Source organism: Heterodontus francisci, chromosome 26, assembly GCF_036365525.1.
Source record: "Heterodontus francisci isolate sHetFra1 chromosome 26, sHetFra1.hap1, whole genome shotgun sequence".
Lineage (NCBI taxonomy): Eukaryota > Metazoa > Chordata > Chondrichthyes > Heterodontiformes > Heterodontidae > Heterodontus > Heterodontus francisci.
The window spans coordinates 40,451,217-40,468,082 of record NC_090396.1 but is presented as its reverse complement, the minus strand read 5'-3'; the positions used below and the strand labels follow the sequence as shown (position 1 = coordinate 40,468,082).

Here is a 16,866-nt window from a genome sequence, read left to right as displayed (position 1 = left end):
ACAGCAGTGAACAGCAACCACCCTCTCCCCACCACCACACACGGCAGCTTCTTACCAATTATTATTGACTAGAAATAGCAGCGGGAGCAACAAATGAAAGGCATGGCTCCGAGTGTTGGCGTTTCAAAAAGGGAAACGAAAGCCCGCGTCATCGGCGGCATAAATAGCGATCAGCAGGGAGGAGGGGACACGGATCAGGGACATCTCATCACCCAGACAGCGGTCCAACAGTCCCGGCAACCGGGGCTTGTACAACACTGCTTTGTTAGCAATGATCAACTAAAACTGCAGTCAGATCTTGGCCAAGCACTGAGGCTGAACTCACTGATTTGTGACTCTTCAAACTCGAACAAAAACGGAAAAACCATCTTCAAGACTCCGTGTCATTCAACTCTGGCTATAAAAGTCCAAACAGCACATGGCTTGTCAATTCCACCAGGAAGGTATGGAGCATGTCTGGCTGTAAGTTTATCTAAATCCTTTTCCAGAGGGGAAAAGAATCAACCGGTGAAGAAGCCGAAAAACACTTTAGGACAATTGTTTAAATCGCTGAGATTAAATTAGAAGTTGACATTTTTCTGCGGCTGGCTCTGTTTGTCCTCTCCCTCTGAGTGATCCAGAGAGATGGCCACTGACCTCCCAGAGTGGAACATCAGCACCATCTCCAGCAACGTTTCAGTCACTGAGCGACTGCCAACATCAGGCTCAGTGGAGGAGCTGGTGGTGACCTGCTCCATTGGAACTATCCTCTCCCTCATGTTCCTCATCGGGGTGACGGGGAATATCTATACCCTGGTAGTGATGTGTCACTCCATGAGATCCGCCGCCTCCATGTACATCTATATCATCAACCTGGCGCTGGCTGACTTGCTCTACCTCTCCACCATCCCCTTCATAGTCTGCACTTACTTTGTGAAAGGCTGGTACTTCGGGGACATTGGCTGCCGGGTCCTGTTCAGCGTGGACTTCCTGACCATGCACGCCAGTATATTCACGCTGACTGTGATGAGCACCGAGCGCTATCTGGCTGTGGTCAAACCCCTGGACACGGTCAAGCGGTCCAAAAGTTACAGGAAGGCCATCGCCGTGGTGATCTGGCTGACTTCCTTACTGCTCGCACTACCCATGATCATTATCATCAAGTTAATCCAGATCCGAGGCAAACATATCTGCGCTCCAACCTGGAGCCTTCACATCTTCAGGATCTACATGACTGTCCTCTTCACCACCAGTATTCTAGCTCCTGGGATGATCATTGGCTATTTGTACATTAGGTTAGCCCGGACTTACTGGGTCTCCCAGGTGACTACTTTTAACGATAAGCAAACGAAACGCTCGCCCAACCAGAAAGTCCTCTACATGATCTTCGCCATTGTCCTGGTCTTCTGGGCCTGTTTCCTGCCCTTCTGGGTCTGGCAAATGATCGAGCACTATCAGTCCCCCCTCTCCCTGTCCCAGAAGACACGGGGTCACATCAACTACCTGATGACCTGCCTGACCTACAGCAACAGCTGCATCAACCCCTTCCTCTACACCCTGCTCACCAAGAACTACAAGGAGTACCTGGCCAACCAGCACCGGAGCTTCGGCAACAGCAGCTCCTTCCACGGGAGGAACCAGCGCTTCCAGCGCTCCTGCCGCCGCTCGCTGTCCACCAGCAGCCAGCAGTACACCGAGTCCATGACTCTCAGCCAGATCTCCTGCTCGAACAACAGCAGCTTCTAGGTAAGGGCACGGCAGCGCCTCAGAGACTTCATCTCCCACCACCACCACCACCGCCCCGCCCCGCCCAGACCTGTCTCAAAGTTGCCCTTCAGACGGTCGCTCTCCTGGTCGAATTGCCCATTTATTTGACAGTTTGCCTTTCAAGCCTAATTTAACACACAGGAACATCGATTATGGTGAGCTACTTGTACATTTGGCGTGCTAGTACCAAATTCCTCTCTCCGTTATTTTAATGTTTGTTTAAAGTTAGTCTCAGTTACAATAGCGCAGACATGAATTTGGTAATGGCTTATTAAGAATTCATATCATTCCCCATAATTTCTCGCGTGTAGTGAGGGCAGCTGCTAGAATGGACTATCTTTACTATAAGAACTGTAGTATTCAAATTTAAATATCGGAATATGTCCATCTGCTTCTGGCATACTGCCTGAAATTCTGTTTTACAGAAAAATATCGTTTACAGTTGTGTCTTGAGCAATCAATCTTTTGTTACCAATACTTTAAGCTATTTGAGTGCAATTCAATTCATTGCCAGATTTTGTGAACCGTTAAGAAAATCATATTTTGGCTAACTACTAAACGAAAATTATTCAGAGTATATGCCACATGAGCAACTAACGCTGCGTAAATATATTAATTATTTAGTACTAACACATTTACAAAATCAATATACACCAACATATGAAAAAATCGAGACAGACAGATCAGACCCAATCGTCACATCTAATACAAAAGCAAGCGACTGCGGATGTTGGGAATGTGAAACAAAAAGCAAAAAAAAAAATACTGGAAGTGTTCAGCAGGTCAGGCAGCATCTGCGGAGAGAGAAACAGAGTTAACGTGTCAGGTCGATGATCTTTTGTCAGTTCTGGTGAAAGGTCACAGACCTGAAACGTTTACTCTGTTTTTCTCTCCACAGATGCTGCCAGACCTGCTGAATATTTCCAGTATTTTCTGGGGGTTTTTTGTTTCAGACCCAATCATCACTGCGTCCAATTAACGATGGAACTCTATACATCTCCCTTCGCAAGACCGAGTTTTACCAGCTCCTGGGGGAGGCCCCAAAAAAATGGATGGAAAATTGGAGCGAATTTCAGAAAAGAAAACTCTGAAAAATTCCATAGGACAACCAAGCCAGCCCCACGAGGCTATGGTTTCCAGTGACCCATCATCGGGCAAACTTAGCTATCTCAGACCCGAATATACACCAACGACGTTCTTCCTAAAGAGATTGCCAAGTAACTTATTACAGGACAGCACTGTCCTCTTATTTAGCAAACCCGAGATTTCCAGATTAACTTTGAGCTTCCTGAAAGTGTGTTGCAGTCAATTGTTTCAGTTAGTTTTTTCGAATCCATTACTATAAACACGATAGGGACAAAAATTTGAAAGGTTGCAAAAAAACAGGAGCACCCTCCAAATAAGTAAACATCATTGGATTTAAATTAGCCCATTATTTTTTCTGTGCAGTGGTCTTAATGTTTAATAAAAATGATTTTGCTTTCTAGAAAGATTAGTGAAGTGTTAGAATGAATAGATTGTTCGTATTGCTTTAGCATAATATTAAAGTACTATTATTACCAAGTGAAACATACAAATCAATAGACTTCTGTTACACATTTATTTATGCTAATTCAACAATATATTTCATTGATGTTCAAAATTCCTTGACTGAAATTTTTTCAAGTATTATTTCAATTTAGTAGTCTGGCCACTTTTCTGCTTTAATTTTGCATTATAATAGCATACATATTCAATCTGTCACCATACCATTCAAACGGTGGTTAATTTTGAAAATTTGTTCCCAAAAATGATTCAACCTCCACCACTAATATTGCAATTATCTACATTGAAAACTGTAATTTTCAGACAATTTTATAATTCCTGCTTTGCCTCTGATAGTGCATGTTAAATGTTTCATCTTCGAAATATTCTCACACTTGTAAGTTAATTCAATTTAGGTATAGATATTATTCATTTATTAATGATCAGCAAGGTATGATAAGTTTTAGTATATTTTCCACTAGATCCAGTGAGCAGTAAAACGAAAACAAAAGCAGATCCATAAATTATAATTTTTCTGCTAGGTTTGACAATTGTTTACTCACCTAGACTTGGCTAAACAAATTGTAAGAATGCCTAAAGATTAGCCTGTATAGAATTAAATTGTGTGTATATATGATAAATATAATTCCATAGATAGGTAAATATTTCAAAGGTATTTAGTAGCTCTATCAAAATAGTAACAAGTGTTCTATAAAACTACATTATTCTATTCAGCAGTGTATAATTTAACTATTTAACCATTATATCTTCTGTTGATTTTACAAAACAATGGAAATTCCATGTTGATGTAACAAATCTCCGGAGTTGTAGTGCAGTAAAGCTGACTCACAAACATTGCAAATTTTAGAACATTTTGGATTAAATTTACATTTTACATTAAATTCAACATTTGAACCAGCTATAAGAAATAATAATTCAGGACTTTGAAATAAGCATATTTTGTGCATTAAAAAGATGATACATGGTACTGTGGTCCATTTTATAAATCAGACATAAGACTTTCTAAATTGTAGACTAAAATCAAACAAACACAATGACAAATAACAGCACAGTATTGGAGAAACTATGAGGAGTGTAGAAATCTATTCTCAGGGCTGCTTTTCATAAATTGATAGAAGTACCCAATACGCTGTCTGAGCAAAAACGATTAGTCAATATAGAAGTCATTTAGGTTAAATAATTAGAAGTCTTTCAGAGGATATAGTTATCGTAACCTCCGAACACTATTATCCTACAGATTAGCTTCTCCTCCTTTAAAATCACACTTTAATCTGTGACTCCAAACTGATTGCTAAATAGGATACTGAATGTAAAAGGAAAAGGACATTCTGTAATAACTTTATTTGTTTTGCTACTTTTGTTTCATTCTGAGCTTATAAAATTTGTGTTGGTTCTCGAGTCAACCTGTAGTTTATTTTCCCCCCACATATTGGAATAAAATTGCGATAAACATTCGCCCAAATACAAAGCAAACCAACTCCTGGTTTTCATGGAAAATAGATGAGATCATAGAATTCAATTCCCAAGACTGGCGGAAACCTGAAAATCTCATGTAATAAAAATGGTATTTTAGTTGTTTAGTCATGATAACCCGGGGCTGTAATTAAAAACAAATGGAATAGTTGAATATGATCCTCAAAACTCTGATAAAAGTTCTGAAATGCTATGGAACAAGAAGAAATTTATAATACTCAATACATTCATGCCTTTAAGGCCATCTTTTAAGTTGTATCTTGTTGTAATAAATCTTATGGAAAAGTGACTCATTGAAAATCCATTTAGTTTATTACATTAGTTCGTAACCAACAGTTTAAAAAGACAGAGATACTTACATAATAAGCTGGTGAAGTCATAGTTTGAACTGTTAGAAACCAAATTTTCATCTTCGTAACTAATATTTAGAATGCTTACATTGGGCATGAATAAATTCCACCTCAAAGATAGATGAATTTATTTGATGTATTGCAACATTCTGAAAATGTATTTGTGAAGGTCATTTCTCTTGACTATTTCAAATTAAATTGTAAACATACTCTTTTAAAAATTTTGCCCTGAAGTTGGAAAAAAATTAGGAAAAGAATCAGGCAGCTGACTTCATGTATTTTAATCTCATCTTTGATTGAGCAAATGAAGTAAAAGCGAATAAAACATATGGCATTTTTTCATTCTTTATTTTTGTGAAGTTTTATGGTTAACAAAAGGTGAGAGATATTTGTGGTCTAGAATAAACACCTCTGCTTTCAAGGACTCAGTGTCAGGTAAAGCCTGGCTACCCGAACTGAACCCGACTACATGTTGGGCCTGTATTCTGCGTCCAGCATTCAGTCCTGGGTCGGGCCGGACTGTACTGTTTTGTTTCGTATTGTTTTCATTTTAATCCATGATTTTTTTTTCTGTTTCAATAATATGTTTGGTATTTATGGGCATTTAAAAAAATTAAAGGATTCGGGCCCGGGTCAGGTCCGGGTTGGCTGTTGTCGGGTCGGGCCCGGGTCGGGTTTTAACTTTATACCCGAGCCAGGCTTTAGTGTCAGCTATAGTACAGTGCAGAATCAACCAAAGTTCTTTACGCAAAATGAATAAGAACTTCAGTGTTAATCTCGTACATGAGTGAGTGACTGAGCATTTGGACAAATATGAGCTGATCAGAAAGAGCCACCATGACTTTATAAAGGGTAGTTCATGTCGAAGGAACTGAGTTGATTTATTTGAGGAGGTAATATACGTGTTAGGCAAGAGAGTGTCTATGGAGGTTTTTTATATGGACTTCAAGAAGGCCTCAACAAGTTTCCACGTAAAAGACTGTTAACAAAAAGGAGAGCACATGAGATTTCTGACAACCTATTGGCTTGAATAGGGAATTGATTAGAATGAGGAGACAGGGTGTAGGGATAATTGGTATATACTCAAATTGGCAGGATGTGACTAGTGGTGCTCCCCAGGGATCTGTACTGAGGCCTCAGCTTTTTACTATATTTTTTAGTGACTTGGATGAAGTGATAGAGAGTGTATAATTGTGGTTTACTGATAACATTAAGTTAGGTGTAAATAGTGTAGATGGGAGCAAAAAGATGCAAAGGGACATTGATAGATTCAGTGAATCAGCAAAACTGTGGCTGATGGAGTTCAATGTGGGAAAGTGTGAGGTCATCCATTTTGGACCTAAAAACGATAGATCAGAATATTTTCCAAATGGTGAGAAGCTAGGAACTGGATGAGTAGAGAGACTTAGGGATTCAAGTACAGAATTCAATAAAAGCTAGTGGGTAAGTACAAAAAATAATTTAAAAAACTAATAGAATGTTGGATTTTATCTCAAAAGGACTGGAATACAAAAGGCTGGAAGTTATGTTATAGCTGTACATAACAGCTGTTTAGACCCCATCTGAAATACTGCATTCATTTCTGGGCACCAAACCTTAGGAAGCATAAATTGGCCTTGGAAAGGGTGCAGTGCAGTTTCACCAGAATGATACTGGGGCCAAAGGGACAGGTTGCATACATATACTATTCTTGTATTCCTTAGAATATAGAAGGTTAAGGGGTGATCTAATTGAGGTTTTTAAGCTGATCAAATGTGTAGCTGGAGAGAAACCACTTCTTTGGTGGGAGACTCCAGAGCAATGGGATATAAATCTTTAAAATTAGAGCTAAACCATTCAGGAGTGATATCAGAAATAACTTCTTCATACAAGGGTAGTGGAAATCTCGAACTCTCTCCCCAGAAAGCTTTTGAGGCTAGGTCAATTGAAAACTTCAAAACATGAGATAGGTTTGTGTTAGGCAAGGATATTAATGGTTACTGAACCAAGGCAGGTAAATAGAATTAAGTCACAGATCAGCCATGATGTAAATGAATGGTGGAATAGTCTCAAGCATTGAATGGCCTCCTCCAGTTCCAATGTTGCATTAATCCAGTTAACATATCTATCCTTGTGTTGCTAATTTAACTACTTTGTGTTTCCTTATATAGTAAGACAGACCTTTGCGAACCTCCTTCCTATAGTACATATAAAAAAGAACATTGCATATGAAATGAGGAATGGTCTAAGTGACTCAATCTCAATTTCAGATAAATAACTCAACCTGAATTTCCTTGATGTGGCACCAGAAAGTTACACCATTCACCAGCACATTGAGCTCATGAATAAAGTTATTTACATCTGAAGTGGTGTCACTTGTGATGAAATTGCATTCTAAAAGTGCAGTGAGCATATTGGTTCCTGGAAACTTAAATTCCGAAGTGGCACTGCCTCTGTAAAGTCTGCAGTCTTTGTGAGAGCACTTGGTACAACAGGGCAAGATAACAGATGTTCTTTCCTTTACCCCTTATAAAATCATTAAAGCTCCCCCAAAAATGCGGGCTACTTGCATCTAGCACAATAAGTAGCAATACATTAAATGCAAGCTTCATTGATCGTTTTAAATGTGATAATAGCATTATAATGGTGTAAATGCTGAAGATAGAGAGGAAATTCACAGCCATAATTTTAATTCCCACAATGGCCATCCTATGCATGAGTTTACCAACTTAATGACAATTATTCCTGAGATCGTCTTATGCTATGGGTTCACACCCACTAGGAACTGGATTGAGACTGTAAATTAATTTCATGCATGTTTGCTGTTGTTTTCATTGTCAAAATTTAACTTTGTGTACTATCGATTTCCAGAAGATCCTGCTTATAGGTCTATCTAACCATATGAAATATGATCAAATAAATAAACTAACATTACGATAGAAATGTTAACTGTTTGAAATGGATTAATGCACAAATAAGGACTGGAATCAGAGTTTATGTACATTTTGTATGGAACACTTTGGTAGATTCTGTTCACTTACAACATAGTAGTCTATTGAATTGATCACAATACTGTGAATACAGAAACTCCCAAATATTTTATCTGTGATATCTGCACAGAATTAAATGATAAATGTAAAATAAAGAACACTGATGTAAATTTAAAAAAAATCAGTAATGCATATTTCTGAAGTGATAAAAATGGCAAATCATAAGACAAAGGGATCCCTTTTACAGAAATTATTGCGCAAAATAAATGGTCGACAATTTTCAAAATGCAGCTATCATACATAATAAAGAGTAGAAAGGCACCTCTGATGTGCCATACAGTAACTCTCTAAAGTGGCAATAAAGGCTGGGGTGGGAAGGTCCCTGTATTGTCAAAGTGGTTATTCTTTGAATGTTAACCTGAAGATTGAGTGTCAGCAGGTTACGCAGGCATGGTAGACTAGTGGTAACTGGAGGGTACAAGGACAGAGGGTTTAGATTTTAAGAACACTTATACTAAAGTCCTCTGCAATAATTTGCACCCAAACCTATCCATTTCCCGTGTCGATGTACATACACAATGCATTGGTGCACTGAACTAATGAGAGACGAGAGCCAGCAAATTGACCTTTCAAGTTACTGCTGGTTTGGAAACATGTTCTGATACTTGCATGTCATGACCTTCAGCTTAATGGAATTCATCAAAATGCCATGGGTCCTGAAATGACCCCGGCGGTGGTGCTGAACAACAAAACTGCGCCCCAGCTAAACTGTTCCAGTACAGCAACAACACAGGTATCTACCTGGCAATGTGGAAAAATCTGCATGTCTACAAAAAAAAGGACAAATACAACTGTTACAGCCAGGTGAGGAGGGGTCACAGTCACCCCTCTTGCCCTTCCTCTTACTTGACCCCAACAGGGTTTATTACTTTTTTAAACAGCGGTTGTGCTTATCACCTCAGTACGTGTTCTACCTTTTACCTTTAATGTGATTGTGAAAGAACCAGACAGGTTTTCTTGTGTTTAAACAAGAAAGAAATAAGTTTATTATACTCAAAAAGCTATACCTGATCTAAAAATGACAAAAAAGTTACACATTCACGCACACATTCACATGAGGATCACACACACAAATAGATTACAGAGTGAAAAGTAGGTTTTTGGTTGGATTAAAGTCCAGAATAAATAAAAGTTAAATACACAGTTTGAGGTTGAATGATTTGTTGGTTTTCTGGCTGGAATTGTATTCTTGAAGTATTTGGCTTGTCAAAGTGCACTTTGTGGCTGGCCCGCTTGGCTTGGGTTTTCTTGGAGGCAGACTTGTAGGTGGATCTTTTCCCCTGGTCTCTGGCTGTAGCAATTTGTAAGCTTGGAAGGTCCACAGTCACAGACAGTTTTCAAACTTGATGTTTTCTGGAGAGAGAGAGGGAGAGAGAGAGAAAGAAAGGAAGGCACACAGCCTTCTCTGCTGCTGCAGTCTCAGTTACTGCTTGTCTCATTGTGTGTAACAAAACTCCCAGTTTTACACAGCCTGGAGAGATGGCCAAATGCTCCTCTCAATCCCCTTTGTTTCTATTGAGGTCTAAAACCCAAAACCTCTCTCAAGTGGTATTCTCAGTGTTTATTCCCTGGAGGGATGTCTCCACTCATGAATGCTTCAAAATGCCTTTGAATGCCCCACTAACGAGGGTGATCTGGATAATCTACTCAGTTAGCCAAAGCATTGTCCTTGCTGGGCTTCTTGTTAGACTTCGTCTCCAATTCGATGTTCTGGAATGTGAGGTATTTCAGATGCAAATTGTGGTGGCCATTGGCTGTTAGGTTTTTAAAATTTAACTGTAGGATTTTTTCCATTAAAGGTTTAAGTTTCCAACTGATGAATTAATATTTCTCATTTGGCATATTGTGTTTTCTTGACACAACACAGCCAATTGCTGTGATACAAGGAGACGTCAACAGTGCTTTCAGTGACACTTATTCAGCAATAACCTGTAAACCCATGTTCAGTTTGGATTCCACCAGGATCACTCAGCTCCAGACTTTATTACAGCCTTCGTCCAAAAATCGACACACAAGCTGAATTCCAGAGGTGCCATCAAGGCAGCATTCGACCAGTGTAACATCAAAGAACCCTAGTAAAACTGAAGTCAATGGAATAAGGGGAAAACTCTCCAGTGACTGGAGTTGTGCTGGGCACAAAGGCCCGGGACAGCAATGCTGTTGCACTTTCCTATCATTGAGCCTTCACAGTTGAGTCCACATTTGCAGCAAATAGCAATTAGCAGTAGACACCATGGCCAATTCTGCATTAATTGCCGGTCTTTCACACCCTCTGCAATATCCCACTGGAACAACGGCTCTCAAGAACTGAGAACAGTGAGCCCGGTGATCAAAATCATCCTCAGCAAGCATCATTAACAATTTGAACAATGGCCACATGCAAAACTGTTTCAGAATAGCCATGTGAAAACATGGGAACACTATTGATGATCAATTCATTTTGACTATATTTATAAAAAAGTAGAATGTTTGCGATCTAAACCAAGTCTGTACGTATCCAGGAAAAAAAATACAATCATTGCAATGATCTAAACAAGAGATATTCCCAACTATCACATTGTATCATTCAGAGGTTTTTTTTTAGAGAGATCTCATTTTCACAGCATCTAAACAAGAATTTAAGATATTAGACCAGAATGATGATTTCCGTGAGATATCAATTAACCTCTATAGTTCAAGGCTATTTAGGTAGACCAATTTGGATCATCTAAGAAATAGTTGATAAAATGCATGATTTTTTAAAAATAAAAGTTCTTGTTTGTTTATTTAGTAAAGTCTTTCTGGGAATTTGGTATCCTTAAATTAGTTGCTTGTTAGTCATAGTAATTTATATATTGAGTTTTACTTACATTGACTATTATATTTAAAGGAAGTCCTTGACATGAAGTGTGCTAAATGCAGTAAAAAGAAAGCCTCGAAATTAATATTGACATTATTAGATGAATTTTTATATGTTATGTGATATTCCTTTAAGAAAAAAAACCCTACACGCTGGAGATTGGCGGCAAACTCATTAAATGGTGGCCCAAAGAGCTGCCGCGATCTTAAGCGCAGCAGCTCATTTAAATAGCCGGGGCGCCCCCCCTCCCTCCCCCCGCTACAATCATGTAGAGGGGCCAGGCTGTCCATCCCAGGCAATGGCGTCAGCTGCCTGTGTGCAGGCTCTGGTGCCATTTTTAAAAGACAGCCAGTCCTGCTGGCATGTTTAAATTTTTAAAGAAAGATCCCCTCAAAAGTAAATAAATAAATTTCTTATGTTCTTTCCCCCCCACCCCCATAACAATTATAATAAGCATTTGCTTTCCCCCCCAAAAATACTTAGCTTTTACATCTGACCTTCCTCCCGAAATTGCACAAAGTTTAAGGTTCAGCCCTTCCCACCATCCCCTCCACCCATTATGCGTATTTGACCCCGTTACCGCCCCCCCCCCCCCCCTCCACACACTGACAAACTTACTTCCTCCCCCCTCCCCATCCATGTCACACCTCATTTCTCTGGACAGGGATCTGAAGGCACGGGAGCGCTGGCCGCCACGCTTAAGATCGCGCGGGCCCTCAAGATCTCAGGTTACGTGTATGTAAATATATTAATTTTATTGACTTGATTATGCTAATTGTGGTCCCATCGCCCAGTGATGCCCTAGAATCTTTTGCATCCACCAAAGAAGGGAGGCACAGCCTTGGTTTTAACATTTTATGTGAAAGACAACACTTCGGACACTCCCTCAGTACTTTACGGAAGTATCAGCCTGCATTATGTGTTTAAGTCATCGGAATGCAATGTAAACAAATAACCTTCTAATTCTGAGGTGAGAGTACTACCACTGAACCAAGGCTGACACTATGTTGATTGTTGTATTGCATGCAGGCATCAGCCCATTTATTTTTTAACACTTTCAATAGAATACAATATAAGCTTAGAACTATTATTTTTATTACAATGGGAGAAAACCAGAAACTCAACTGTCGATATCTGGGAAAACTCAGTCAAGCGTCTTGGCCAGATTCATTACTGAACAGACGCAAAAACAAAAGTTTTTAAAATAAATGAAACTATTCTCGTGATTATTTCTCCCCTTCTCAAATAGTGAATGGAATATGTGAAGAAACCACGAAGAAATCCTTTGAATACACTAGGATTAATTTGTCTACGGTACTTGATCCTTTCCCATTCTCAGTTATGAAAATCTTTTTGTGCATCTTATACTGAACAACAGACATTTCAAAAACTTCCATATAGGGTAGAATTAGAACAGTTGCCACTGTTCTATAATTACGCTGAAAAGTTCCAAGAAATTCCTGGCCGAATCTTAAAGGCGTATTTTTAAGTGCTCAAACTGATACATGATCAAAATAGACAATTAGATCATTGGTACAAAGAACATGGAAATGACAATCAGATTTGAGGAGTTCCGTTTATTGGGGTCTTGTTATATCAAGCAGGGTACTTATTCATGTAAGATCGAAGCTCTTTGAAACGGGGGCTTAACTAGAAAGTTTAGAGAGCGAAGTAAAGAGAATTACACAGGAAAGTGCCTTCACTTGCAAGAAATAATGCTCCTTTACTTACATTATCCCTCTTCAATGATCTCATATACAGTTGCATAGGTGAATATTGAAAATGGTACTTGAATACCAAGTGGTGGTCAGTTAATTAGAGTTTAACCAAAAACTTATGCCTTCTCATCAAATTTTGAACAAAAGTAATGAGTTGAGTATAAACTTGTAGCAGCAAATAAAGTTTTAAAAATAGGGCAAGCTTGCAACTTTTGAGAGATGTCTTTCAAGTGGTCAGCTGAAGATGTCTCTGTATTCCTCCTGAGCAACATCTTACTCCAGCTGAGAAAGAGATCCGGCAAATATAAACTTCTTAAATATCTTCATAAATCAATCTCGAGTACAATCCTGCGTATTTAAGATTGCTGTTTCAGTAAAACATAATTTCTGTTTGCTGATTACCTATATTATTAGCATTATTACTGAGGAATTGATTGTAATAGAGAAACAAAAGCATTTTAATCAGAAGATTCCTGATAAATTTATAGGTGATGATGATGAGTATATCAATGGTTCACTGCAAGGGGGAGCTGGTTGTTTAAGACAGAGTTAATAAAGATACTCTCATGGTAAAGGCTTGCAGACCTCAAAACAGTGCAATGATAAGCCAAACTCAATGACTCATTGGTTAGCTAACAGGAAACAGAGAGTAAGCATAACTGGGTTATTTTCAGGTTGGCAAGCTGTAACTAGTGGAGTGCCACAGGGATCAGTGCTACTTACAATCAATATCAACGACTTGGATGAAGGGGCAGAATGTATGGTTGCTAAATTTTCTGATGACACAAAGATAGGTAGGAGAGTAAGTTGTGAAGAGGACATAAGTGTCTGCAAAGGGATACAGACAGGTTAAGTGAGTGGGCAAAGATTTGGCAGATGGAGTATAATGTGGGAAAGTGTGAACTTGTCCACTTTGGCTGGAAAAATAGAAACATTACATATTATTTAAATGGAGAGAGATTGCAGGACTCTGAGATGCAGAGGCATTTGGGTGTCCTAGTAAACATGTGAGCCGCATGGAAGATGGCAGGATCCCCAAAGACACATTGTACAGCGAGCTCGCCACTGGTATCAGACCCACCGGCCGTCCATGTCTCCGTTATAAAGACGTCTGCAAACGCGACATGAAATCGTGTGACATTGATCACAAGTCGTGGGAGTCAGTTGCCAGCATTCGCCAGAGCTGGCGGGCAGCCATAAAGACAGGGCTAAATTGTGGCGAGTCGAAGAGACTTAGTAGTTGGCAGGAAAAAAGACAGAGGCGCAAGGGGAGAGCCAACTGTGCAACAGCCCCAACAAACAAATTTCTCTGCAGCACCTGTGGAAGAGCCTGTCACTCCAGAATTGGCCTTTATAGCCACTCCAGGCGCTGCTTCACAAACCACTGACCACCTCCAGGCGCGTATCCATTGTCTCTCCAGATAAGGAGGCCCAAAAGAAAAAAGAAGTAAATAAACACAAAAAGCTAGTATGCAGGTACAGCAAGTGATTAAGAAGGCAAATGCTGTTGTCATTTATTGCAAGGGGAATGGAATATAAAAGTAGAGATGTTTTACTACAGTTGTACAGGACATTGGTGAGACCATATCTAGAGTATTGTGTTCAGTTTTGGTCTCCTTACATAAGAAAAGCTATAATTGCATTGGAAGCAGTTCAGGGAAGGTTCACTCAACTGATTCCTGGAATGAGAGGGTTATCTTATGAGGAAACGGTGGGTCTGTATTCATTGGAGTTTAGAAAGATAAGAGGTGATCTTATTGAAATATACAAGATCCTGAGGGGACTTGACAGGGTGGATATTGAAAGGATGTTTCCCCTTGTGACAGAGATTAAAACTAGGGGACACAGTTTTAAAATAAAGGGTCTCCCATTTAAGACAGAGATGAGGATAATTTTTTTTCTCTAAAAGGGTCATGAGTCGGTGGAACTCTCTTCCCTGGAGAACAGTGGATGTAGGGTGATTGGATGTTTTAAAGGCAGAGGTAGACAGATTCTTGACAAACAAGGGAGTCAAAGGGTTTTGGGGGTAGGCAGGAAAGTGGAGTTGAGTCCACAAACAGATCAGCCACGATCTTATAGAATGGCCTACTCCTGCTCCTAGTTCATATGTTTGTATGTTCATATGTTTGTTTGACTTAAAAATGGAAATAGCAAGAACGAATTCACAGAAAAATACACACATCTGCAGTAATGTAAATGAATCAGGGTATCAAGGTATGCATCAACAACAGCAACAACTTGTGATTAAAAAGCATCTTTAGTATAGCAATACATCCCAAAGTACATTACAGGAGCAATATTAGATACAAATTGACACCGAGCCACATACAGACATATTAGACAACTGATCAAAAGCTTGGTCAAAGAGGTAGGTTTTTAGGAGCAAATTAAAAGAGGAGAGGTAGGGAGATGGAGAGGTTTAGAGAGGGAAGACACGGCAGCTAGTGGTGGAGCAAAGGAAATTGGGGATGTGCAACAGGCTAGAATTGAAGGAGGGCTAACATCTTGGAGGGTTTTAGGGCTGGAGGAGGTTACAGAGATAGAGAGGGACAGGTTCATGGAGAGATTTGAAGGATGAGAATTTTCAAATTAAGGTGTTGGCAGACCAGGAGGCAATGTAGGTCAGTGAGCAGGGGGGGGGGGGTGAATGATGCTTGGTGCAAGTACATCCTTCAAATCAATGAAGCAATTATCTGCATGATTGTTTTCCAGGGAATTGTGCGACAAAGAAACTTCCAGAGAAAAGGTCTTTAAAATGCAATACCAAGCAAAGTATCTTCTCCCTTATGCATAAACAGAAAGACTTACAACTACATATAAATATTTCATTGGATTGTGAAACTTTAAGATGCCATTATCAGACCAAGAGCACAAGAGCATGAAGTGAAGCTTTCAAAATTATTAGTTGCATGGATCGGAGATCTTCAATATCTTCTTAATAGATACTCTGGAGAATTTTCCACCTGATTTTGAATTATTCCCTGATATTCAACTACCCTTTGTGAGTGAGCAGTTAGGGCCACTCAGCAGAGAGCTACTACAATCATTACAAAATATTTACAGCATAGAAACATGACATTCAACCCAACAGGTCCATGCCAGTGTTTATACTACGCACAAGCCTCCTCCCATCCCTCTTCATCTAATTCCATCAGGATATCCTTCTATTCCTTTCCACCTTTTCTAGCTTTCCCTTGAATGCGCCTACACTATTTGCCTCAAATACTTCCTGTGGTAGCAAGTTCCATATTCTAACCACTCTCTATATAAAAGAAGTTAATTCAAGCCCATGAGACAATAGATGCTCATTTTAGTAGCCATGACACTGACAGAGGAGACAACTACTCAGAGATTTAATCAAATATATCTAGAACAAATATGCAGGGAGAATGGAGTTAGTTCATTTTTGTATTGATTGTACTAATGTTATTCTGTTGCAGAGGAAATGATGCACCATCTATTGCCAATGAGAAAGAAACTTGCTATTTCTAAGGAGCTACAATATCACCTCCTGAAACTTGATCACCCTTTCCTTCCTTCTGAAGCTGAAGGATGAACCATCTATGATGAGGAAAAGTGCATACATAAGGATGATGCATGGAATTTTTTTTATAAACAAAAACTAGATTGTTTATGTGGCTTCAGATAAATCAAAACATGCTGGCTAGAAACACTTGCCATTCAAATCTACCATTTCTTGAGTCCATAAGCAAGCTTTTTCTTGTTTGAAGTCCTTGAATTGAACAGTTTTTTTCATTTAAATCCTTTTACATAAGTATGTTCATCAATATAAAAAAAGTCTGCTTTTCATGTCTTAGGGGAAAAGAAACAAAATTATATTCAAGTGGCTGCTGTAAATGCAGAAAGCAAACTTCCCCATTATTGAATAATGTTTACATAAATTTCCTGCCTACGTGAGAAATGTACTAGGATAGAAATCGGTTTGGGTCAGTTTTCAGGCACCAAATACGGACAGGGAATGATCTCTGCGCCCAAAGGAGAATGTCCAAGGATCACGAGAAATTGGTCTTTGGGCTTCATTGTAATAATAGCAGTGAGATGTAAGGGCACCAATCAGGCCTGTCCCTGCCACTTGCTGATCAAAGCCTTCCCATTTATCGTTAGCTTGGATGCTTAGGTAACCTGCAGGTAATAGTCCAAGAGGA

The 16,866-nt window shown here is 39.3% G+C and overlaps 1 protein-coding gene across 1 annotated transcript; it reads left to right on the top strand.

Moving 5' to 3' along the window:
• Positions 1-230: 230 nt before the first annotated feature.
• LOC137384552 (urotensin-2 receptor) lies at positions 231-16,374 on the top strand. The gene is made up of 2 exons (XM_068058698.1): positions 231-1,725; positions 16,141-16,374. Exon 1 carries the CDS (start codon positions 625-627, stop codon positions 1,723-1,725), a length of 1,101 nt encoding a protein of 366 aa, XP_067914799.1. The 5' UTR covers positions 231-624; the 3' UTR covers positions 16,141-16,374.
• Positions 16,375-16,866: the final 492 nt, after the last annotated feature.

Bases quoted from the DNA above. Each gene is read 5' to 3' on its own strand.
- LOC137384552 (XM_068058698.1), top strand. From the start codon at position 625: ATGGCCACTGACCTCCCAGAGTGGAACATCAGCACCATCTCCAGCAAC.